At 41.7% G+C, this 27,206-nt stretch overlaps 1 protein-coding gene across 1 annotated transcript in view; it reads right to left on the bottom strand.

Annotated features, from left to right (window-relative positions):
* The window catches only part of BTRC (beta-transducin repeat containing E3 ubiquitin protein ligase), a 2,835,508-nt gene that overhangs the window by 515,442 nt on the left and 2,292,860 nt on the right, over nucleotides 1-27,206 (bottom strand). The window contains exon 12 of the mRNA XM_044056496.1: nucleotides 21,533-21,651. Coding sequence (XP_043912431.1) covers nucleotides 21,533-21,651 — 119 coding nt within the window. The remainder of the gene's footprint in view (nucleotides 1-21,532; nucleotides 21,652-27,206) is intronic.

Below are 27,206 nucleotides of genomic sequence, written 5' to 3'. Positions count from 1 at the left end.
TCAGTATTACAACTATATTCATACCTAGCTGTAAATTTAATACCATTAATATAGGGGAAAGAACTCATTACATAATGACAGATGGAACAGTGCCCTTATTTGTACTTAAATTCTGACTAACATTAACATCTGGTAAACAAAATTGGTTATGTACCAGAATATCAGCCACATTCCTAGCTCTTTTATATGCAATACTCAAAGTCAGGTAATATAAAGTTCAAAGTGTTATCCCTTAGAAGCATGGGCCACAAACTATGTGCTTTTTTAACTACTTCCTCAGTTATAACATTATAGGTTGTCACTAAGAAAACTTTCTCTTGGTCCCCATTATTTCCGGCTTTGTAGGTGGATTTGTTTCCACATTGACCAACTTTGTATTTCCCACTAACACGGGCATAATGAGGAGTATCCCTGGGGTTTAGAAGAATACCAGATGTCCATGATTTTTTGTTTAGCTTCCCTAACCAACTGTACATCATAGCCTCTTTTAATAAACATGTCTTCTGCTATCTCTCTGTCAAAGCTCATCTCAAGGCTACAAAGCCTATGAATTTATTATAAGACAGTACATTCACCAAATGTTTGGGGTGACAACTACTCCAATATAAAAATACATTTCTATGTTCAAATTTCCTATGGAGACTAGTTGTAAATCCATCTAAGCTAATATCCAGAAAATTCACTTGTGGGCCAAGCTGCATACCATCAATGCTTAAGCCCATAGTATTAGATTGTAAGTCATTGACAAACCCGAGGGCTTCTGTCTGGCTTCCTTGAAATAAACAAATATCATCAATAAATCTAGAATCTAAAATAACTTTTGATCTAAAAAAATCATGTCTATAAACAAAATCATCTTCAAGTTTAGCCATATCTAAATTAGCATACATGGGGGCGAAAGCTGCCCCCACAGCAGTGCCCTGTAATTTCTGAAAAATGTCTCCATTAAAACTAAAAAAAATATTTTTCAAACAAAACATAACTAAATCCATCAAAAAATGAGACATGGGAGAGTCCCCCAGGAAATGGAATAAGGCCTGAATCCCTATTTCATGCTTAATGTTAGTATAAAGACTTGACATCCAGGCAGACGCAAAAACATGCTCATATTTCAAACTTTATGTACTATACGGGAGTAGTTGTCACCCCAAACATTTGGTCAAGGTACTGCCTTATAATGAATTCTTACAAATTCATAGGCTTTGTAGCCTTGATATGAGCTTTGACAGAGAGAGAGAGCAGAATCAGAAGATATGTTTATTAAAAGAGGCTATAATGTTCAGTTGGTTAGGGAAGCTAAACAAAAAAACATTGACATGAGGTATTCTTCTAACCCCCAGGGATACTCTCATTATGCCCTTGTTAGTGGGAAATACAAAGTTGGTCAATGTGGAAACAAATCTACCTACAAAGTTGGAAATAATGGGGACTAAGAGAAAGTTTTCTTAGTGACAACCTATAATGTTATAACTGAGGAAATAGTTAAAAAAGCACGTAGTTTGCGGCCCATGCTTGTAAGGGATAAAATTTTGAACTCTATATTACCCAACTTTGTGAGCATTGCATATAAAAGAGCTATGAATGTGGCTGATATTCTGGTATATAACCAATTTTGTTTACCAGATGTTGATGTTAGTTAGAATTTAAGCACAAATAAGGGCACTGTTCCATGTGATAGCTGTTCCATCTGTCATTATGTAGTGAGTTCTTTTCCCTATATTAATGGTATTAAATTTACAGCTAGGTATGAATACAGTTGTAATACTGAGGGGCGAGTGTATGTGCTGAGTTGTGGATGCAATAAGCTCTACATAGGGGAAACTTATAGGAGTTTTAGGGTTCAGTTACAGGAACATATTAGGGACATAAAAAATAAAAAAACTAGAGAGTCCCCTTGGGAGCCATTTCATGACAGCACATAATTCTGATCCTGATTAATGAATACATCTGATATTTTAATATTTAAGCATTAAATTATTGTTGTTTTAAGTCAGAGAATTGAGCATTTGATGCGTTTTTTAAAATGTACTTCATTTATTTGCTGAATGCATTACAGGTTCTAGCCCTTTAAATGTATAGGAGGACTGCTTTTTTGTCTTAATTAAATGTTTTAATTAATTAATTTGACGTGTATAAATTGGGTGTGTTTTAGGTATGCATTTGTCTCCATCTGATGAAGTTTTTCGAAACGAAAACGCAGTGTGTGCTGAATTGCGTTAATGTGTTTTACTGGTGGACTGAAGAGTCGTTTTATGTATTTTCCCTTTTGGTGGACTGAAGAGTCGTTTGTTCATTAAAGCATAGTGTGTTGATAAGGATTTGTGCCTTCTTCGATCTGTTCTGGTTTTAGTACTGGTTGGTTGGTTTTCGGAGCAGTGATTCTTTTTTCATTTTGTTCAGTATATTTAGTAACCTAGGAACTAGTATATTACAAGGCATCATTACAATAATTGGTATTTTTCTTTTAGTTGTTTAAGTATGTTCTGTTCTAAAGGCTGTAATCACAAAATGCCTGATCTCACCTGCATGTGAAATGTCACTTCTACCTGATAATAAACTTGGACTGCGGTGGTGGTGCTGCGGTAGCGCTGTCGCCTCACAGTAAGACATTGTCCTGTTCGATTCTCAGCTAGAGCGTCTTCTGTGTGGAGACATGCGTGAATGGGCGTACCTTCGTTGAAGGTTGTGTGTCAGGGTCAGCACGTAAAAATCTACTGCCAATCATTAGCGGACCGGAGTTCCGCTGTGGCGAAGGACACAACAACAACCTGATAATGAACTTAAGGTAAATAAAATTTCAGTCACTCCAGATGATGAATATTATGATGCTGAAGTGTATTTTATCAAATTTAAAAAAATCAAAATATAATTGTGTGTATTGTGTGACACTGGTAGTGTCAAATGGGGGATTTGTTAGGAAAAATGCATTCCTCATGATTATTCTTCACAAACTGCATCTTAATTTAAAATTTCTTCATGAATGAGTCAAATAAAATGTTTATAAATTATATTAAAAATAATATGTAGTACAGATGCATAATTATGCAAACCTTACTTATCTAAGTTTCAAGTGCTTACAACTGCATTCTAATATCAAGCTACAAGTGTATTAACAGATAACTTAAGGTAAAGAAAGTACTGAAGGTGAGGTTAAGGGATGTTACTATGATCAAGAGTCTGCTTCTGGAATGTTCATGAAAGGAGAAAAGAACACAATGTGAAAGGGATTTTGTTTTATGTGAGTTCTGACATTCCAGAGTTACAAAGAATTTTGATGAGACAGCACATACTGGTACTGAAAGATACAAGGTGGAATAACCAAAACAGGTTGTTAGGCCAGATGGTCTGTGTTTCTAAAACATTACTGTTACTAAAACATGGTTAAGTGTTCACGTGCAGCTCTAAGTGAGAGGCACTAGGGTCTGCAGTGACTCTATTTGTTAACTAATATAAGACATCAGAATTCTGCATGCATGTACTGATAAGAAACAACATATAAACGGTATGTTTTTGCTGTTTGGGGAAACTGATATGAGAATTTTGTGAAGGCAGTCTCACAGCTCTGTGATTTGTTTGGCTACAATAAAGGGAAAATGCTTTGCACACCCTGAAATGTTATTCTTGGCTCAAGACTAATGGGTAAATCTTTATTATTTATGTATATTTTAACTGCACCATAACAGTCTGGATGAGTAGTTTCCTTCGGATGAGACAGCAGGTCCAGAGTTGGGTCCAGAATCCAAGGTTGATGGATCGGATGAGGCCAAAGGAAGGTGATCTAAATTTGTCAAGGCCAAAAGGGGGCAATGATAATCACTTTGCTCTTCAATCTGACAGCTTTCTGCAGGAACTTTGGTATTAGAGGAATTGGGGGCTGTGGATACAGTAGCCTGGGGGGCCAGTTGTGAATAAGAGCATCTCTCTCTGACTCCTGTGGAGGAATTTGGGCAAAGTAGCTGCTGCACTTGTTTAGGGGAGAGGCAAAAAGATCACAGCAAGGCTGGCCCCAGATGCGGAAAATCTCTTCTGCTACTTTCTGGTTGAGGGACCACTCATGAGGCAATAGAATGCATCTGCTCAGTTTGTCTGCAGCACATTGGATTTCTCCGGGATAAGCATTGCTAAAAGAAAACAGTTGGAAGAGATTGCCCATTGCCAAACCTTAGTGCTTCTCGACAAAGAGAGTAGAAATTTATTTCTCCTTATTTGCTGATGTATCAAACCACTGACATATTGTCTTGTGTGTATTGCAATTGTCCCTGAAGGAACAGCTTCCTTGAAAGGCTTGCAACACTAAAAGCACTGCTCTCAATTCTAGAACACTGACATGCAATTTGGCCTCATCAGGGGACCATGTGCCATGGAATACTTTTCCCAGATAATGCCCCCCGGTCTGGGAAGCATCTGTGGTCACTATGGCCTTGGGCTGAGTCGGAACAAATAACCGGCCTTGAAGAAGTTGATCCGACTGGATCCACCATATCAAACGTTTCTTGCATGAAGTGGTGATTCTTATTGGAGCAGATATGGGTAACTGCAGAATGGACCATTGAGATGCCAGCATCCACTGAAGAATTCTCATGTGAAACCTCGCCAGAGGTAGAAAGGGAATAGCTGCCATCATCAATCCCAGTACTTGTAGGACTAGGCAGGGTGGAACTATTGTACTGCAAAGTATTTTGTTTACTTGCAATCTTAAGGTATGAGCCCTGGAGAGAGGCAGAGAGGCCACTGTGGCCCTTGTGTCTAGTAGTACTCTGATGGTGTCTATGGACTGAGTTGGCTGAAGCTAAGACTTTTTGAAATTTATGGTTATTCCTAGAGAGGCACACGTTTCAATTACCACTTCTCTTGCCATGATGAATTGAAGCCTGATGGTGGCAGAGATGAGCCAGTCGTCCAAATAAGGAAACGTGGAATCTGTGCAGTCTGAGGTAAGCTGCTACCACTGCCATACATTTGGAGAACACCCTGGTAGTGGTGGTGAGACCAGAAGGCAGCATTCTGAACTGGTAATGACCCACTCCTAGCCGGAAGTGTAAAATTCTCCTGGACCATCTGTTTATCTTTATATGATAGCCCATGTCCTGGAGATCTACTGAGCACATCCAATTGTGTTTTTCCACAAATGGAAGTATTGATTAAACTGGGACCATCCAGAACATTGTTCTCCGAACAAAGTTGTTCAGGTTGCTGAGATCCAAAAATTGGTCTCCAGTCCCGTCTTTTTGGCACTAAAAAGAATCTTGAGTAAGGTCTGCAAGCTTTCTGGTCTGAGGTTACCTCCTGGATGACTCTTTTGATCAACAACTTTTGTACCTGAATTACTGCTTGTTCCCTCTGACTGGGTAGAACATCGGAGAGTTTTTTGGAATTTAAGGGAAGATAGGAAACTGGAATTGTATATCCTCTGGATATGATAATCTGCACCCAACTGTCGTTTGTTATTTCTAGCCAGACTCTCTGGTGCAGCAATAAGTGACCCCAGACTGCCTCCAGAGGAAGACAATCAGGACTCCTTTCAGGAGAGCTGGAAGGGTTTACCAAAGAAAGGTTCTCTGGAACCCTGATGTTGCAGGCGGCCTCTGCCACAAGTAAGGCATCTATCATTTGAACTTCCCCTTCTGCCTATGAGAGAAGAACCTCCACATGTGTTCTGGAAATACTCTTGGGATGTTCTGAACCACATCTTTCCACCCCCTTGATGATTTCTCAAGAAGGATCTTTGGGGGAGGGGGGGTGCAAAAAAGTACACCCACAGCAGAAAGGGTCTTCTCTTCCCTCTCACACCTGGATAGTATTTCTCTTACTCTGAGGCCAAAAAGAGAGGATTTGTCAAAGGGAGCATTGATGAATGTTGACTTAAAAGGCTCTGCAATATCGCATAAATGCATGTGTGTGTGTCTCCTAATGGCTATGGCTGAACCGACTGATCTTGAGGTTCCTTCTGCCAGGTTGGAAATAAGCCTCATAGAGGAAATGGATATGGATTGTAGGGTTGCCAGCTGAGAAATGTTGGAATCTTTCACATCTTCAGAGACGGATCCTGCGAGGGTACCTAAAAGCTCCTTGATCAGATACATCTGAAGCCTAGTAAAGTATGCCAAGTAGTTCAGAGACCTTAAGGCAAAGGTTGCTGAAGCATAGGCATGCTTCCCGAACCTGTCCATCACTAGTGACTCCTTGTCGGGGGGGGAGGGCAGAGGTACTTTTATCAGCGAGTTCCTTTTTGGTGGCTGCCGCCACAACCATGGCATCAACCAGTGGACCTATGGACCAAAAGGGTTTATTTTCTGGTGCGGACATGATCTTGTCTGGTTTCTTTGGAATGGGCTCAATGGTGTCAGGTTATTTCCAGGCCCGCTGCAAGACTAATTCCAGGAGCTTGTCAGCGGACAGGACTACCCAGGAAGTAGATGGGCTGGTACTAAAAGCCTCCAGTAACACAGATTCTTCTGATGAGGGGTTGCTGGACTTTCAGCCACCTCTCCGTTTCAAGATCTCCAGAATGTCTCTGAATGAGACACTTTCAGGAGGTGACCATCGGGACCCCTCACCCTCATCAAAATATGTGTCCTCAGTGACTGATTCAGGGGAATCAATATGCTTCCTCTTGCATGATCTCTTCTTACAGACTTCCTCAGTGGGAGACTCCGGAGCGGTATTAGAAGAGGTGGGAACACCCTTGTGTGAAGTCTGGGGTTTGGGTAACGGGTGTTCCTGTAGATAAGTTAGTTGACCCAGTTGTCAGGGACTTAGGGGCACACCCAGATAGTAATCTAGCCTTTGATCATCAAGTGCCCACAGTGGTGAGGAAATCATTCTATGCTGTGCAACGTATAAACAAAGGTATGGCATCCACTTCCAAGAAAGTCATTGTTCCACTGTATTCGACATTCATCAGACCTATCATTGAGTGCAATGCCCCCCCCCTTTTGGTATGTACCTAACCAGTCATATCCAACAACTGGAACATCCACAGAGGTTCCTCATTAAAAGAATACAGAGCATAAGTAATATGTCCTATGCAGACCACCTCAAGGCCCTATCCCTGTATTCTGTCCCCTACAGGCTTTTGAGGGGAGATCTATACCTGGCAAACAGGGCATTGTCAAGACCCAACTCTGATGGACCTCCTGCATATTCACAAAACAAACAGTATCAGAATTACCTGTTCTAAAGACTTAAACCTTGCCTGTGATATAAATAGGACATGCTGGAGAGATAGGTATGTATCCCAGAGCCTACTCTGTCTATGGAACAGGCTGCCCATCCGTGAAGCAGAGTTCCTCCCTAACCCAATTCAAGTGCAACTTGGACAACTGGATGGGAAACTGAAATTCATCCCTGGTTTGGCACCTATGACTCTAATGCAAACAGGTAACTGTAAATGGTTCATCCCCCAGGCCCTTGCTTACACTTATCAAGGGTATCAGAACTTGTCAGAGATTTGGGATGCATGGCTAGGCTTAAAAAGGCCCTTGTGGTCATTAGTCTAGTAAACACCTATGAACCTATTGAGTCTCATGGCACAGAAACGGGGGAGCAGAAGACGTACGACCCAAAGGGGAGGCATCATCTGAGTATGAAGTGCTGACAAAGCTCTCTCCAGCACCCTAAAAGCAGACCATCCTTGACAGCGGTAAAGACTTGGATCTGAAAAAATAAGCTTATGATCCATAGTCTCCCCGCTCCAAGGATATCCACCCTGAGGCTGAAGTCAGACTTGAACTGACCATCGCCAAGGCTCTGAGATGCAGAGACTGCTAAGAAGTTCCAGGAGTTGAATGCAGTACAATGGATCCAATGGGACAGAAATGGGTCCGAGAGCTTTCCGGATCTGACTGGATCGAAGAGCTCAGAGCATGTCTCTGATCCGGGGATAGTAAAATCCTCATATTCAAGGGAGACAGAGCCTGACTACTCAGATCCGATGGCTCTGAGACCTCGACTGAAGTCAGAGGAAAAACTGCCAGCAGAAGGGTTTCTGATACTAGGGCTTCCTGACCCAAAGGGGTAGGAGTAAAAAAAAAAAAAAAGGGCAGACTAGCTTTGTGCCGAGAGCAACTTCATCACTAGCCTCTCTACATCTCCTTCAGTGAGGCTTCTGGATGAACGGGTAGACAGAGCAGATGGTGATTTAGATCTTTCCAAAAAGGGAAATGACATCCTCAATGAAAAAGGATCCACTGAAGCAGAATACCTTGTTCCGAGTAAGGTGGAGGTAAGATCCGAGGTCTCCAGATCTAATGAATCCTGCTTTTTGAAAACTTCAGATCTGAATAAACTGTTGGACCTGAGGGAGAGTGTGTTCTGACTTTTACAAGAGCTAGATCCACAAATTTAGACTTCTTCCTCACAGGGTCAAAACTAACTGTAGGATCCGAGGAAGGCTTTTTTTTTTTTTTTTTTTTTTTTTTTTTTTTTTTTTTTGTTTACAGATTTTTCTGATCTAGATGAAGCAAAGGAGGAGTTGGGAGAGGTAAGAGTTACCTTTTTAACTTCTTCTCTCAGTTTTTCTTTAGCTGGTCCAGATATGGAATCATCAAACAACGAGGGTAGAATTCCTTTTAGTATTAAATTATTTCTGTGATCTGCCAACCCGCTGGGGTTAAACTCGTGGCAGATCGCACAGCTTTCTTGAAGGTGATGAGGGCCTAGGCAGACAACACACAAAGTGTGCGAGTCCAAGAGTGGAATCTTCTGTCCACATTTTTGACATTTTTTAAATCCTGCATGGCTTTTCCCTTTGTCAGATATCATTTTAATTTCCAGTAAACACAAACAGTATGTATATCAAAATAACACAATAATGTAGTGGGAAGGGAAATACCAACAATGGTATTTAAGGCTACGATATACATAGAGGGATGGGATTACTAACAATATTAATTCGAATACTAGAAAAAAATATAGTAAGGGTGGAAAAGGTTAAATTTCAATTTTAAAGATAGACTAAACTGAACTAGAAGAAGTAATTTAGAATAATAATGACAGTAAGTAAAAAATTAAATTACTTATCAACCAATCACTTGAGAAATTAGATGTCTTATCGCTGGAAGTGGCAAACAAGATCTGAGGTAATCAGGGGTGGTGCATTCTGGGTAAGGGTGAAGCTCGAGAGTTCAGGATTGACATGAACTTGGAAAAAGCAAAATATTACCAACCAGAAAAACAAAACAGCAGCAAGGAGAAGAACCACAGGTGCTGAATCCAATAAAAAAAAGTTTATTGGTAAGCGCTTTCGTCACGTTTAAAATCACCAAACTTCTTCAGACACCATTTTACAAACATATCCACCCATTTATAGCAGTGTCACAACTACCACAGCAGCCAATGACATTGAATAAACACCCCCACATGATTCATTTAAAAATTCAGGACCCTACAAGTTTAAAAATATATGTTCCTTAAAGAGACATTCTCATTACTATTAATGTTGCATTACATCCATTTAAATAAATTATGTGGGGGTGTTTATTCGATGTCATCGGCTGCTGGTAGTTATGACACTGCTATAAATGGTTGGTTAGGTTTGTAAAATGGTGTCTGAAGAAGTTTGGTAATTTTAAACCTGACGAATGCGCTTACCAATAACCTTTTTTTTATTGGATTCAGCACCTGTGGTTCTTCTCACTGCCACAAACTTGTACAGAGGGAAAGTCAGATCTGAGGGATTGGATCCAAACCCCTCTATCGGTGAGGCTGAAATGAAAACTGACAACATCAGATCGATAGATCCATGTTGTGTTTCTCCATCTGGTTCAACCTGCGGGTTCTTATGACAGGCCACCTATTTCTCAAAGACCTCAGCTTGCGAGGCTCTGTCTTCTAGGGCCATAGCAACAAAGAATGTGGCCCCCTCCGAACATATGTCCAGGGCCCTTTACACTATCCCTCTGAAATTAACATTTTATTGGCCACACTGTCCACACACATCAACAAATGCCTTAAAACCAAGCTAAAAATAATCCTAAACTACAAGAGCTTAGTGCTTACTATAGTGCAACTATAATAATTAATCCAGTTCTTCAATTGCGTAAATACGCACATCAAAAGACTGCTTTCACCCAATGAACTCACGTATGCTGTATTCATCATTAATGAAATACATGAAATGTAATTCTAAAAGTTGCATTGCAGTGGAGTTGGTCTAGGACTGTTCAGTTAGCATAATGCACACAAAATTGCATACAAATTATTAACAAAACATGTCTGGAACAGGACAGGGTGACAAATGTCATCTTAGCATGCTAACATATATATAGGGTTCATATTATGTAATACATAGGCCTGCAGTGTACATGTATTCCGTACGCTGTTAGCATATTTACGCAAAGTGCTTCTTTCGAGCCTTGTTTTCGGCAAATTGGTTAATCAGTGCGTCATAGTCCAGAGATCTGGCAATCTTATTTTTGATTGAGATAACTGCAAGCGCAGAAAGCCTATCATCTGTCATGGTTGAGAGCAAGATATTCTTGAACAGCTTCATCCTGCTAAAGCTCCTTTCAGCACCGGCGACAGTAACTGGTGTGGTCAGAAGAATTCTGATGCAAATGCAAAGATTTGGATATACCTCCTGAAGGCTGTTCCTGTATATGTATGTTAGAAAATTGTTTGCCGTGCCAAGTCCTCTCTCTTTCTTGATGACATAAATAAAACAATTCAATTCCATTATGAGTTGGTCGGCATCAATGTCTCCCATTTTTTTTTTTAATTTTTGCAGTGATTCGCCAGTTAATTTTCTCTGTGATATTGCTTCAGGCTGTTAGCGTTGTACAGAATCCGAACAACTTCTACCACTCCATGAGTTGGCCAAATCGCGACAAAACAGAAGATATGGCCTGATCAGTGAGAACAAGAAAGAACTGCGATTTAAATTTTTCTTCGGTAGAAAGACGACTCAAATCATCAGCACATTCGTAATCAAACAGTCTCTTCTTACGTGGCACTCTGGTTTCTGGAAACACCTGCTCAATATCCACATGCTCTATTTCACGTGCATTCGTGACTACAGATTATATCCTGTATTTCAATAGTCTTGCAAAAACTTCATTGTAGCACAGACGTCTACCTGCAGGACATCAATTGAAACATCTGGTGACTGAATTAATTTGCTGATTTTATTGACGTGAAACAATATATTGTACCATATGCACACAGTCAGAACAAAAGGCCACGTAGTAACATGGTCTAAATGTGCACTGGCTTCTGTTGCTGTATTGCCATATTTCTTTTCGAGCGCATGTTCTCGCAAAGATGACAAAGCATTGCACAATTCTTCAAGGTAATACCACAATGGCTTTACAGCATCAATTCTCGCCTCCCAAGTGTCCGATAACCCTTTAACAGATATTGGCAAATGTTCTTGAAGTATATCCCAACGTGAAGGTGACGAAAAGACAACGTATATTCTGTTAATCAGACCGAAAAAGTCTTCGGCATATTTTGATGATTTTGCCATGTCTGAGATTACAAGTGTGAGCTCCACATGGTACATACAATGCACGGTCATTTATTTCTAGCATGCGGGCTTGAACTCTTTTATTCTTTCCTCTCATATTGGAGCTATCATAAGCTTGGCTTATGTCAGCAATGTCTATTCCTAAGTTGTCTGCCTTTTCAAGAAACATTTCCAATAAGCTCTTGCCAGATGTATCATGAACATTACGAAAACCAAAAACGCTTCATAAATATTGACATCATCATCACCGTTGCATTCAACAAAGCGTAACACCGCTGACATCTGTTCTTCATGTGACACATCGGGAGTACAGTCCAAAATAACTAAGTAATATTTTGTTTTTTTAAGTTGTGCTATGTTGGCCTCTTGAATGTTACTGGCAACAAGTTGAATCAGCTCATTTTGGATCTGCGGCCTGAGGTACTGAACATGCGTCTCTGCTTTCTTAATCCTCTGCAAAAGTTTGCTGAGGACAGTATCATACTTTGCAAGCAATTCAAACAGTCCCAAAAAGATGCCATTCAAACGATTGTCAAGCTTTGCATTACTTCCTCGAAATGCCAAGTTTCTATCGAAAAAGAAAATAACATCAATCATGCATTTGACAATATCTCTCCAAAAATCTCTTTCTTTCATAAAAGCCTGCAATTCGACTTGGTCAATAGATGTACAGATTACTATGCCTGACTGAAGGTCAAACTATTTCACCATACAGTCTCGATGACCTTTACCTGTTTCATGCTGCTGAAGTCTTTTTGACAGTGCTTTCCAAGCAGATGTTCCACTACATATCGGTATGCCGCTAGTGCCAAATAAATTACAACAAAAACAAAAAATAGCATCTTTCTGGACTGAGTACATTAACCATGAACATCTTACTGTCTCACCGTTTGCCATGGTTCGATAGAAATGAGTACTTGTGAACCTCTGTCTTTCTTCGTTAAATGGAAATCCATAACTTTCATTCTGCTGTGGTGGGCCACATTCAACAATATCACACACTTTTCTGTCCGATATTTTAGACGGCCAATCTCCGGGATCATCAGTCAGTGATACTTCTTTCCTGGCAGTAGCTGGAATATCTGTCACAGTTTGTTCGGTAGTAGAACAACTGGCTTCACCTTCGACCTCACTTGAACCACTTCTGGATACTTATGCTTCTCGATACGACTCACCGCTGCTAGCACTGTCCATTTCATGTGCCTGTACCTGTGCATTGGATTGCAGCGTAAAATACATTGACAACTCTAGAATTTTCTCAAGTTGCTTCTCGGCATCTTTTGCTGCCTTTCCTTTGCTAGCTCTGCTCTTATACATTTTGTTAGAGAACATCACAAAGCACGCTTTTTCATTGGAAATGCTAAAAAATTAAACAAATACATTAATGACATTTATTTATCTGCCGACTGCAATTATGAACACAAGTGCACATTCTTTGAATACGTCCAACAGTAACAGACGAGTCTATATCACCGCATCGAAAAGTAAGATGTCGAACGCTCACAATAGCGAAAGTGCCGAAATGTCGAGGGTCTGTTTTTGAGATCGCTGTATGTGAAGATTGGGATATTTGCCCTTTCCTCACTGTAGTGCGATCTCGGAGTTGGAATATATATTTAGCGGGGGGTGGGGTGCAGCCCCCCCAATAATGAGTTTGACTTTCAGCATTTCCACTCTTGTGAGCGTTTGACATTTTGCATCTTTGATACGGTGATACAGACGCGTAACAGATACACACACAGTGCCTCCTCTACTTTCATACACACATTCTCTCCCACATGCAGACAGCATAAACACACAAACACTTTTTGTTTCATTTTTACACTCCCTAAACAGCAAACATGCTGCTCAATGAGTGTAAAATATCTGCTTGTTCACCTTGATTTCTGTCTTACTTACTCTCATACACTGTCACTCACAAGCTTTTTTTCTTTTCTGCTATGAAGCGGTGGACCCGTTTTGCTGTGGCTATTATTTGTATATTAACACCCTTCTAGAGAAGGTTCCTTCTTCTCCAGTCAGGTTGCCAATGTACTGCTGCCTATTCCCTAAATACAACAACACCCACTAGCGTTACACTCCATTAAACCCATAATTAAATTATCAGCACACGGCACTGTCCTCTTGATGCAGGTCCTACAGAGCGCGAGGCCTCCTCCAAAATCCTGTGAAATATTAAGGCGCCAGCAAAGGGTTTTAAATAAGCTCAAGTTGTCATTTGGTAAGTGAATTGGAATGTTAATTCGGTAACAAGGACAGATGGCTGTATGCACGGACCGGTAAGAGACGACAGAAACTAACAGCTGACTAAAAAAAGAAACTGGTGACAGGGTTATATAACGGTGTTAAGTTACTAGGGTTTAGCACCTCTCTATTTATGGAATAGGACAGCTTTTACCTGGGATTTGTGTCCCGGGAAAACGTGAAATGTGACAGCTGTCCAGAGATTTGCGGGAGAAAATATACATTTCCAGTTAGTTTCATGATGACACAATTATTTGTAGCTGAAACAAATTCTGCCTATGTGTGGCTGCAGACCCAACTAAAATTCGAAACTGACCGACAGACAATTGATGGCTGCCAATAGCACTATGATGCATCACCTTACATTTTCTTGTCACTTTCAGGGGCCCCTTTCTTTGTGGGGCTCCCTCCGGTTGAAGGGTACAGAGGCCGCTCGCTACATCTCTGCTGCCTTCCTTGCCCACAATCCCTCACTCCTCTAAGAATACCTCGGATCAAGTCTGCCCCTCTGTGTCTAAATTTATGCAAGGCACCAGCCTAACAGAAGATAAACTAAGGACCCCAACAAAAAGGGAAAAATAACTTCTCCCGTTCAATCATCTTATGACAAATAACCCACCATACAGGTGGGGACAGGAGGGAGGGAGGGAAGTTCAACCAGACAGAGAAAGGCAACATGGATCTATTGGTATGGTGAGTACAAAAATTTGTATCCGATATTATCTTTTTTAACTGGCTTCAACCTACAGGACAGAATCCTCAACCATGTAACACTCTGGGGAGGTTCTAAGGAAGAACACTGCGCAATACAGTGGAACCAAATGAAGCCCTGGACCTAGACTGAATGCCCAGCTAGCAGTGAAAGACAAATGTGGGAGGACCTAGCCAAGTAGCAGCTGCATGCATACACACATCATCTGGTGGAATGACCTTCTGGTTTGCAATGCAAGGTTTTTACCTCTGATAGTATACGCAAAGGAAATACAGTCTGAAAGCCACTTGGATAACATAACTTGAGAAACAGGGTTACCTAATCTAGACCTTGAGAAGGAAATGATCAACTGGTCAGTATTTCTGAAAGACTTTGTTCTGTCATATAGAATCTCAACTGTTTATGCACATCCAGACAATGCAACAAGTATTCGCCCTTGTTAGAAAAATTGGGAAAAAAATACTGGAAGGTGAACAGATTGGTTCAGGTTATTTTCAGAAGCTGCCTTTGGAAGGAAAGAAGTGTCTGTGCAAAGAGACACCTTTTCTTTATGGAAAACCAGGCATGGGGGATTAGCAGAAAGAGATTGTAATTTGGAACAGCCACCAGGAGCAATGTCTTCCAAGATAAAATCCTCAAATCACAGGTAGCACAAGGCAGGAAAGAGGGCCAGCAAGGACCTCCAGCAGAAAGTGTAAATCCCATGGTGGTACGGCATCCCAAACAGGAGGGCGCAATAGAAAAGTATCTTTGAGAAAAGCTTTGGATATTTTCAAGGCAGCAACAGTACATTATCCCTGCCAACGTGAAAATTAGCTATAGCTAACAATTGCACCTTAATCGTAGAATAAATGGAACCTGCATTGAACAGGTCTACAAGAAAGTCCAGAACTATCTCCAGTGGAGTAGAAAAGGAGTCCAAGCCCACAGAATCAGCCCAAACAGCAAAATATTTCTACTTACTAGAACAACCCTTCCTAGAAGGCATCTTCTGGGAAGAGGACAAGCTATGTGCAACACTGTCTGAAAGCTTGGAATTTCTGGCTGTCAAGGGAACTGGAGAAACCAAGTGGTTAATTTGAGGATCTGAAGGTTGGGAGTGCCCCAGTGCTGAAAAATCTGAGTGGCTACCGTCGGATTCAGAGACCACTTGTTAGGAAAAATGTTCCTGCTTAAACTGTCTGCCAAAATGTAGGCCTTCCCTGACATGTGGGTTGTAATCAGAAACCATTGAGAGAAAATCAGCCATTGCCAAATCCTCATGGCCTCTCAACATAGGGGTTAAGATCAGGTTCCTCCTGTTTGTTCTTATATCAAATGATACAACTTGAACTATCCTCCCTTCAAAATGCCCCCCACACCTGAGAAGGGAGGCATCCATAGTGACTGTGGCCAGTGGAGAGGTAAGAACAAATGGTCCTGCAGCCAGAGCCAGGCTGCTATGATTGATATACACTTGAACACCTGAAATGGCAATCAGCCATTGCCAAATCCTCATGGCCTCTCACCATAGGGGTTAAGATCAGGTTCCTCCGGTTTGTTCTTATATCAAATGATGGACATACTGTCCATATGGACTGAAATCACACTACTGAAGAGAGCTTCCTGGAAAGCCTGGAACATGACGAGGACAGCTCTCATTTCCATGACACTGATGTGAAGGCTGGCCTCTAAGGAAGATCAGGCCCCTTGAACTATCCTCCCTTCAAAATGCCCCCCACACCTGAGAAGGGAGGCATCCATAGTGACTGTGGCCAGTGGAGGGGTAAGAACAAATGGTCTTCCTTTGTTCAGTGATGAAAACTCCAACCACCACTGAACCCGATCACAACAAACCTTCAACAGTATTATGGGGAAATCACCCAGATGCATCTAACAGGAACATTGCACTGAAAGAATCCATTGCAGAGCCCTCATGTGGTACCTCACTAGCAGGACCAGTCCAATGGAAGCCACAATGTGACCCAAAAGTTGCAAAAGAGCATGATCTGACAATTTTTCATAAGAAAGCAATGAGACTGCCTAAGATTCATGGCTGGCCACCGTGGAAGTTGAAAATTTGGCAATCTGGAATATGTTATCCCAAGTGGCAGCCTATAAATTCCAGTGTCTGCATGGGATGTAGGCTTGATTTCTGATAATTGACCATGATCCCCAAGGAAATGCATAGCTGGAGTAAGACATCAATGGCTGTGATTAGGGATGCTGTCATGTGAGAAGTGAGGAGCTAAATGTTCAGGTATAGGAAGCCTTGAAATCCCTGCAGCCAGAGCCAGGCTGCTATGATTTATATACACTTGGTGAACACCTGAAAGTGCAGTGGTGAGACCAAATGGCAGTGCCCTGAATTAGTAATGATCGGTTCCCAGATGGAAGCTCAGGAACCTCCTGAAATGTCTATCTTTATTAATGGCAGTTGTCCCTGAGGTCTATCAAGCACATCCAGGTGTCCTTCCTCAGCAAACAGAATGGACTGCACTATGGCCATCTGAATTTGGTCTGTTTTACAAAGGGTTTAGTTTGCTCAAATCCAAGACTGGCCTGAAGACCTTGTTCTTTGGTACCAAAAAGAACCTTGAGTAGACATAAAATCCTCTTTGGTCTGGTGGGACCTCTTAGATGACTTAATCAGTCAGTAGCTTTCAAATTTCTATGGCTGCCTGCTGTCTCTAATAGGGTGAAACATCTTAGACACATTTGGGACTTAAACTTGGAATTTATAAAAATGGAACTGACTAGCCTTTGGACAGGACAACACCAATGTGTTTGAGGTGATGGCCTCCCAAGCTTCTGCATATAGTCAAGCGACCCCCCCCCCATGCCTCGATAACAGAAGAGTCGAGCAATCCCTCAAGATTGTTGAATAGGGCCTCCCAGAGACTGCCCCAAGGAAGCACTGGTTCTGCGGCCAGGCCCTGAAATGAAGGTGGTGTCCATTGTGTTTACCTCCCTGTTGTGGAAAGAATCTTCTGAAGGAACTACATGGAAAGACTGCTGTGACTTCCTGAAGAAAAGGTGTTTGTTTTACTTCTGATTCCGTTAAAAGGTTCGCTGAGGGGTAGCAAAACTTACTCTGATGGCAGACGGTGTCTTTCCATCTTGCTTGCTCCTAGTCAAAGTGCCTTTAATCTTAAATCCAAACATTGAGGATACATCAAAAGGAGCATTGATAAAGGAAACCATGAAGCAGTCCAAACAGTTGTATAATCTTATTCAATTGTGGCGACACATAATGCCAGTGGCTCAGGTGTTTTCATTGGCCACATTGGAAATGGGCTTCATGGAAACAATGGCAATAGACAGGTCTTCTGGGCCTCTGGGGACAGTAGTGTCTTGATGTTCCTTGACACTTCCAATACTATATCACTCTGAAGTCTTGTCAAGTGAGACAGTTAACAGCCCTCAGAGTGAATGTAGCTGAGGCATAACAGCACTTCCCCAAATGGTCCAATGCCTGGGATTCCCCATTCAGGTGATTCACTGAGGAATTCTCATATTAAATGTCCTTTTTCATGGCGGCCACCAGCACAATTGTATACACAGCCAAACCTGTACTGCAGTAATGCCAATCCTTGGGTGATGCAAGGATTTATCTGGCTTCTTGGAGATTGGTTCCACCATATTGGGTTCCTTCCACATTTTCTGAGACACCAGGATGATAAGAGCGCCACCAGGGGCATGGACAGGCCCACTCCAAAGGCCTACTGACTCTTACAGAGAAGGGGCTTCACTGATCTAACTGCTGCACTAGTGAAGAAGCTTCAAAAGATTGCCAAAGGAGGCATCATCACATGGAGACTTGGGGGACACCTCTCCTTCCTCGTGGTCAATATCCTCTGTGAAGGACTCCTCGGCAGAGTCCAGGTGCTTCCTCTTGCACGACCTCTTACAAGATGCTTCCCACTCTGAAGACTCCAAGGGGGAAGAGGTTGGAGCCCCAGCAAGGACTCGAGACAAGGAGGAAGGCGCTATCCTGGAGTTGACTGATGGACGGTTATAGGCATAGATGTGAGGCAGCAAAGAACATCATCTGTATTCGGCCAATCCTTTTCCTTAGCGTAGAAAAATTCTCCACAACATCAGAAGCAGGATGACTGGAGCCAATGGGCCTACGATCTGAGGAACTCAGAGGCATGCCAGAGTTCGGGGGAACTACACTCTTCCCCAACACTGAGACTGGAGTCAAGCTATCGAGAACAGATGCCATAAGTGGAAGGAACTAACCTGAAACTGGGACGGTCAAACCCAACCTGGAGATGCCAGCATTGACTCGTTCGTTCCCAATTCCCATTCACCTCTGTCTCAGCCAGAGTCAAGGAGACCAAGGTCAGGGTCGGAGCTGAAATCAGCAATGCCATCAGATCTGACCCTATGAATGAGTACACAGCTAGGCCTGATGACCTCGGATCCACGGGGCCTGAGGGAGGAAGCCAAGGGGATGGAGCCTGGAGCTGAAGGAATAAGGCCTAATTGTATCTGCTCTTGCAAGAAGGGCCTCATAAGCTGCTTCAGATCAGATGCTTTTAGACTGCCCACTAACCTCGATGACCAACGGGAGGAAGCCACTGAAGTGGGCTTGGAGGTTCGTTTGAGTGACAAGGGATCTGCCACTTGGGACTGAACTGGAGAAGCTTAGATCCAAGGCAGGGAAGAGAAAGACTCCAGTGAAAATTCTGGAGGGGTGGAAGGAGAAAAAGGGGGAAGCCACATGTTCTAAGGGAGCCCCTTTGATCTAAAAGGGGCCTTGCCTGATGCAGGCACTGAAGGCAATAAGTTCTAAGGAGTCAAACCCAAAGTCAGTGCTGATGCAGCTGGGGAACCTGAAGGTCTTGGGACTTTCAGGTCCAGTGGGCTAGATGGAAGAACAGGAGCTGACTGGGTGCCAGACCACTTATGGTCGCTTTTGGCAGGTTTGTGGTCCTAAGATGAATGCTTGTCACTCTGACCCGACTTTTCCTTCGATGAAGAAACTGAACAGGAGGCGGCACTGGTTGGGAGGAGGTTTTTGAGGACCAGCTTCACTCTCCTTCTGTTGATGGTCTGCATACCAAATCCCTCATAAATGGCATAGGGAAACTCCAGATGGGCAGCCCTCAAGCAATAGATGCACCGATCATGGGCATCTTTTCAGGGGAACTTGTGCCCACACATCACACATTTCTTGGATCCTTTTGAATCTATCACTGCAAAGAAAACGTAATAAACACTACACTTGATTCCATTACGCAAAGAGAAAAATGCACTAACAACTTTAACTAATTACTACCTAACCAAACTAACACTATTAGCAACAACTACAAACTTAGATAAATAAGGAGCAAAGAAAAAACACTCTACAGGTGGGAACGCCTGCCATTAAAACACACACTAAGCCACAAAGCACACCTACCTTAACAAACTACCTCCACCTAGCTAGACTAAATTCCTACATGGTAGTGAAAAAATGGAGAAGAAAACAGTGACAAAATCCTGTTTAAAAATATACACTTCAGCGGAACTACAATCAAGCTTCTAGCCAGGAATGGCAGCAAACTAGATCTGAGGTATTTTTAGGGAAGTGAGGGATTGTGGGTAGGGGAAGTGGAGCCTGGCAAGCTGAAATACCTGAAAAATGACTGGCCTTGGATCTGATAACCCTCAGGATGAATTCAGATGGAAAGCACTACATTGGATCTTCTGTTTATCCCTATTACTGTACAAATTTCCTGTATATTCTGAACAATTTTATTATTATAGATACTTTACCTCTTGCAGTATGTATCTGCAATTGTCAAACTTTAATGCTTTCCAGGGCTGAGACTGAAATTGGTCATCAGTGATCAGTGCTTTATCCCGGATAGTAAATTAAAAATACATAAATAAAATTAAATAAGGCAAAAATAATCTTTAATGTCCTTCAAAAATAAACTCAATAAATATATACTCTGTAAAAATGATTTCCCTTTCAGATCGTCGAAACCCCATATAGTTGAAGACCAATTGAGACGACAATATTGAAAACCCATTTCAGCGAACCACTGCAGCAATGAAAATCTTCCTTGGGTAAGTAACCTGTTGGCTAACAAGGTGAACTTTGCCCTTTTCTTAACTGTAGTGTGATCTTGGAGTTGGTATATTTAGTTGGCACGGGTGGGGAGTGGGTTAGGGATGGTGCGGTTTAGTTTTTGTTAACTTTTGGATGACTGGTTACTTACCCTGGGAAGATTTTCGTTGCTGCTGTGGTTCAATGAAATGGGTTTTTGATATTGTTGTTTTGATAATCTAGTCTTCGATTATATGATGTTTCAATGATCTGAAGTAGACCCGCAAAAATATAAACACAGGGTTAAGACAGTTAAGCCTCTTGAAGGCCAGCAGGTCATAAGCCTGACAAATGAAATGTGAAAACAGTGTGCATCACAGAAATGATTCATTTTCAGAAGTCGCTGCTTGGATCCAAACAGTATGCTGTACAGCAGATCATGAAGAGAGTAATACAGAATTCATATTTTAACAGCAGCTTTAGTTTGAGCAGACATAACCCAGAATCAAGGTGTCTTCCACTAGCAACAGCAGTACATTTTAATGACTCCTCCAGAGGAAGGTTAAGAAAGTTTAGGAAAACACTCATATCCTTAACTAGAAGGATGACATAGATCTGCTAGCCACCCCAAAATAGATTTCATCAAGCTGAAGGCTTCCCAAAGAAGGCATACTTAGGTTAGTATATGGTTGCTAAAATAAAACTCACCCTCCCTAATCATCTCAACAAGAGAGACTATCTCAAATTAGGTCAAAGCTAATGATTCATAGAGAGGAGACTTCCTACACATCCTAACCACTCCTAACTCATCTTAAAACCTGCACTTGTACCTCTTCCATGGAGGAGGGGTAGGGGAAGCCACACACTTGACCAATTATAAGCACAATGTAATGAAGAAGAATCAGCTAAGACACTGAAGAGGATATGCAGAGTGAATGTTAGAACAGATAGGAAAGAACAGCTGAAGCATGCTAGCTACAACAATCAAGCAGACTAGGTAAACTAATAGTCTTCTACTAGCATTTTATACAAGAACAAATGTCCTGATAGCACTCTACAAGCAATTTTATATTTAAAATTAAGACTTTACCTGATAGTATTATCAGATGACCCACTCACTACTAATCTGTCCCTGTACTGTAGACAGGCAATACCTCTTTTATGGCCATTTAACGTGCGCACAAATTCACATGTGCTGGTATTCCACACCTACAATCAAAGGAGACAAAATTAACATACTCCACTACTTTTCTTATGATTCTAAGGTGAAACGTACAACTAGTAAATAAATAGAAAGTAGATTCTAAGGTGAAACGTACAACTAGTAAGTAAATAAAAAGTAGAATTATGTGAGATACTCACTTTAATGTCTTTAAAAGAGAGAGAGAGGGACAGATTCTTGCGAGAGTACTACAACAAATAGACTACTTACAAACGTCAGTCATCATGCTGCTCAACATCCCCCCCAAAGCAAAAGATGCCCTAGAATGTGTGTACTGCCATTACTGCTCCAACAATATCTGATGTAGAGTGCCCATTTAAAAAAGCTGCCTTCCCCAATGCCATCTTCAGACTGCCCAGGGAGAAACTTAAAGCAAAAATGTAATACTTCAAGTGTATACTGTGGAAAATGAGAGTATAAATCTCATCTACTGACACTAAATAATATGTAATAAAAGGGGTATGCTCTCTCAATTCATATCACTGCAAGCCAATTAATATATGATGGGCAACTGGCTTTAAGGATATACAGTAAAAGTGCACTGCTCTCAAGTAATACTGTATCTGAAATATGCAAATAAATTTGAAACAATAGCTGCAGATCATAACTATAACCACTGGGTCCCAGGATTTCATTCAGCTTTGACTGAACCCAATCTCTTCCAGTGCAAACTTGCCATAATTGAAACTTGTCCAAAATTATTTTTCATTCAAGCATAAGCACACAATATTTGTCAAAAAGGAAAGCGGGTACAAGACAACTCTCTAGTACTAACACCCCCCCCTCCCCAATTTATGGTAATGCTAGCTGCTCCACTGGCACAGAGGCATAAAGTCCTGACTACAGCCCAAACAACCTTAGACCAATTAGCAGTTCAGGTGAGTAACAGAGTGGCGGGGGAAGGCAATTATGTGGCTATACACAGCTGCGACCTCTGGTGGAGGGCAGGGAATGTTGTGTGAGGGGTTATAGCTTAAAGAGGAGTAAGGGTGGTGGGCATGGCTGAGCAATATGCCACAAGCTCCCAATGCACACCCATCCTACGACAGCACACTGGGAGGGGGGAAGTGACGGGTACTGCACAACTAAACAACTCAACAGAATGTAGATAGCCATGACACCCGGGACACACTTAGGTTCCATGACTGGCACTACCAGAAGCAAAGAAAGTCTGGGGAGGTCTGCAGTAGCTGGTAGACCCAACATGGACATGGGGCACTGGGTAGGAATGCTAAAGGATGATGTAGGGAACCCCCAAAAATATGCTAACGATGCCACCAACCAGACTACCCTGGCAAAACCAAAACCACAAATCAGGGTTCAACCTTAACCCAAACTTTAAATATATGAATGGCAGCTTTTAGCTCTAAGCAGTAACCATTTGACTGGTGGATATCATATAGTTAATAGTACTGCTGCAGCACACAAACCCTTAAGCTCATAAATTACTAGTCACAAGCATTAAAAATGAACAGTTTTAGTCTTTTCTAGAAATAAAATATAATAAGATATTTCATTTGAAAAATAAATATACAAATAAGAATAATCTTATACAAAAATAGAGTTCTAAACAAACAACTGACATACACTAAACTCTATCACTGTACTGAGACCCTAACTTTAGTTAAATGTACTTGCTTATCACTATTTCCTATTCATAATTATCTCAAATGTATGTTGTAATTTTGCTCACTACCCAGTTAACTGACTGTAATACATAAAATAAATATCTTCTACCCGATTTAGTCACTACCTTTAATATGCAACATTTACAAAAGCAGCTCCTTTTATCTGTGCAAGCTCCACAAGAAAAAATAAACAGTTCTAGTTTTTTTTTTTTTAATCACCGGTTTGCTGATGACCTGTTTTTAAACTGGCGTGGAGACATTGAGTCTTTCAATGAATTTTATGAATATTTACCAACCACTGTGCCATTCTTAAAGTTTAAGAAATGCATCTTTCCTGATAGTAAAGACTTCCTTGACATTGATATTTTTAAAAATAACAAATGTAAACTAGAAACTATTCTACATCATAAACAAACCAAGGGGATGCTCATCTACAGCGTAATAGCATGCATCCGCATTTTACATTCAATAATATTTTCAAGGGGTAGATGCTTAGAGTAGCAAAGCTGAATACTTTAGATTTTAACATGGATTCCCAACTAGGTAATTTAGCAGCTGATTTCACTGACAGAGGTTATAAGGCTAAGGACGTCATCGCTATTTGTGAAGAGATTTAACAGCAACATCCATTTGCAGGGAAACCTATTTTTTCTGACAATACTCAAGAAAAGTACAGTTTTGTACCTACCATAAATGTAGATGGTCGAGTGTAGACACCGCTGCAGTCATTACACTTGGGTTATTCTGCCGTCAGGCGGTTCCCCAGTCGGCCTGAGCTCCAAAGTCTTGGTCCGGCGTCGGTTGTTGTCACTTCTTCCCGGACATCAGTGCGCCAGGGGGATATAAGATGCAGCCGACGCCATTTTCTTCAGTTTTTCTTGCCCCAGATGTCAGGTGCCCCCAAATAGGTAGGCCTTTCAAATTGCTAGTGAAATATATAATAGAAAAGCAAGCAACCATTTTTAATTACCAGCAAATACTCCCTTTAGGAAATAAGGGTAGAAGACTTGGGTAAGTACCAGAAAGTAAGAGGGGAAGGAGGGAGGGTAACCTGGACTGCAGCAGTGTCTACACTCGAACATCTACATTTGTGGTAGGTAAAAAACTGTACTATGTTCATCGTATGACACTGCTGCAGTCATTACACTTGGGTGGAATCCCAAAGCTGAGGTAGGGAGGATGGATCTATAAGGCATTGGGGTGGCTATAAGGCTCTGCAGCACAGCAGTGGCAAAGCCAGCTCTGAATTTGGAATATAAAGGCAAATGGTAATGTTTAGTGAAGGTATGTACAGAACTCCATGTTGCTGCTTCTAAAATATCCTTGGCAGGCACTCCTCTGAGGTAGGCAGTTGAAGTGGCTGTTGCCCTGGTGGAGTGAGATCTAATGCTGCTAGGTACAGGTTTCCCATGGTGTGTATAGCAAAAACATATACAGTGAGCTATCCACTTTGAAATAGTCTGCTTTGAAATGGCTTTTCCCTGTGCACCTGCAGCGTATGCTACCAATAATTGCTCAGATTTTCTGAAAGCTTTGGTTTTGTCCAAGTAGAAGCGTAACTGTCTGTGAATGTCCAAGGAATGTAGTAGTCTCTCCCCTTTGTTCTGTGGTTTTGGATAAACAGTTGGCAAGTGAATAGTTTGGTTTAGAGCCACACTTGATACTACCTTTGGCATAAACGTACGGTTAGTTCTTAAGGATACCCTGTCCTGGTGGAAGATGAGGAAAGGTTCCACTGCCATTAGTGCCTGTAATTCTGAAACTCTTCTTGCTGATGTTATTGCCAGTAGCAGAGCAGTCTTCCAAGAGATGTATTTTAATTCTGCTGTGTTAGCTGGCTCAAAAGGATGTAATGTTAATTTTTCCAAAACAAAGTTGAGGTCCCAAGTTGGTGTAGGTGCTCTATGGGGCGGTCTCATGTCTTTAGCCCCTCTGAGGTACTGTTTGAGCAAAGGATTTGAAAAAATTGGTGGATCTGTGTTGTAATGAGCAGAAATGGCTAAGGCATGAATCTTGATGGATGAGAAAGAGAGGCCCTTGTCCAGCATCTCAGTTAAGTATTGAAGTATCTGAGGAATGTTTGGGACAAGAGGGTCAAGGCTGTGTGCTTGGTTCCAGGCACAGAATCTCTTCCATTTATCCGAGTAGGCTTTACTGGTACTAGGCCGTCTGGCCTCCAGAATGACATCCATAACAGCTTTGGAGAGAGGCAATGCTTGCTTGGTTAAGGAATTTTCCATGCAGCTAGATTTAAGGTTTTTAGCTGGCTGTGAAGTATCTGACTGTAGTGTTGTGTCAACAGCTGTAGGATTTGAGGCAAAATCCAGGGTGGTTCTTGTGCTAAGTTCTTTAAGATTGGGTACCAGTGCTGGTGTGTCCAGTCTGGTGCAATCAGGATCATCTTTGGCTCTTCCTTCCTGGCTTTTATGAGTACCTTTGGAAGGAGAGGTAAAGGAGGGAAAGCGTATACTTCTAGTTTTTTCCAATTGAATGAGAGGGCATCCACTTTCCATGCTTGTGGATGGTAGCTCCTTGTGCAGAATTTCTGTAGTTGGCAGTTCATTGGGGATGTAAACAAATCTATGTCTGGTTTCCCCCATTTTTCTGCTATCATTCTGAATATTTGTGGACTCAATTGCCATTCTTGAGAATCCATGATGTTTCTGCTTAGGTCATCTGCCAGTGTTTTTTTCTCTCCTGGCAGGAACTGTGCCTGCAGATGAACTTGGTAGTTTAAAGCTGTGTTCCACAAGGTCATGGCTTGTCTGCAGAGGGGGTAGGAGTGTGTGGCCCCCATGCTTGTTTATGTACCACATAACTGTGGTGTTGTCTGTTTTTAGTAGTAGTTGTCCTGGATGTAGCAGGTCCTTGAAAGATATAATTGCATTTTGTACAGCTAGCATCACTTTTTGATTGATGTGGAGATGTCTTTGTTCTGCGGGCCACTCGCCCTGAATACATTTTCCTGCCATGTGTGCTCCCCAGGCATAATCCGATGCATCTGTTGTCAGTGTCTGCCTGGCTGTGGGTTGAGTAAAAGGCTGTCCCTTGTTGAGGTGACAAGCTTGAGCCCACCACTGAAACTCCTGTTGAAGGCAAGGAATTAGTGGTATAACTGTTTCCAAATTTTGACAGTGTTGAGACCATACATTCTTTAGGTACCATTGTAGTTTCCTCATATGCAGTCTGGCATATAGAATTAGTAGTATGCAAGATGCCATGTAGCCCAAGGCCTGCAGAATTTTTCTTGCAGGGAGTTGGGTCTTTGTTGCCATTAAATGAAAATATTGAGTCAGTTGTCCTTGCTTGTCTGGCATGAGATAAGCCATCTGGGCTGTTGTGTTTAAGCTGGCACCCACGAATATTATCTGTTGTGAGGACACTAGTTTTGATTTCTTTTCGTTTACTGTGTACCCCAGGCAACTTAATAACATTTTTACGTACGCCAGATGCTTTAGAAGAATGTCCTTGCTCTCTGCTTGGATTAGGCAGTCGTCCAGGTATGGGTAAATTTGAATTCCTTTTTGCCTGCAAAATGCAATTACTCTTGCCAGGCACTTTGTGAAGACCTTGGGCACAGTAGATAAGCCAAAGGGCAGTGCAGAGAATTGATAGTGCATTGAACCTTCTAGAAATCTGAGGTATCTTCTGCAGTTTTGTCTGATAGGGACATGGAGGTATGCCTCTTTGAGGTCCAAAGTCACGAGCCAAGCTTCCTTGCCCAGCATGGGAAGAAGCTGCTGTAGTGTCAACATTTTGAATTTCGAAATATCAAGGTAAGTGTTCAGAGAAGAAAGGTCCAGAATGGGTCTCCAGGCTTTGTCCTTTCTGGGAACCAGAAAGAGTCTAAAAAAAACTTTGTCCTGCTCTTGTGGTGGTACTTTTGAATAGCTCTCATGTCCATGAGTGCTGTA

This window comes from Protopterus annectens, chromosome 14.part0 (genome assembly GCF_019279795.1).
Source record: "Protopterus annectens isolate FY-2018-M chromosome 14.part0, PAN1.0, whole genome shotgun sequence".
Lineage (NCBI taxonomy): Eukaryota > Metazoa > Chordata > Ceratodontiformes > Protopteridae > Protopterus > Protopterus annectens.
This window is presented reverse-complemented; position numbering and strand designations above follow the sequence as displayed.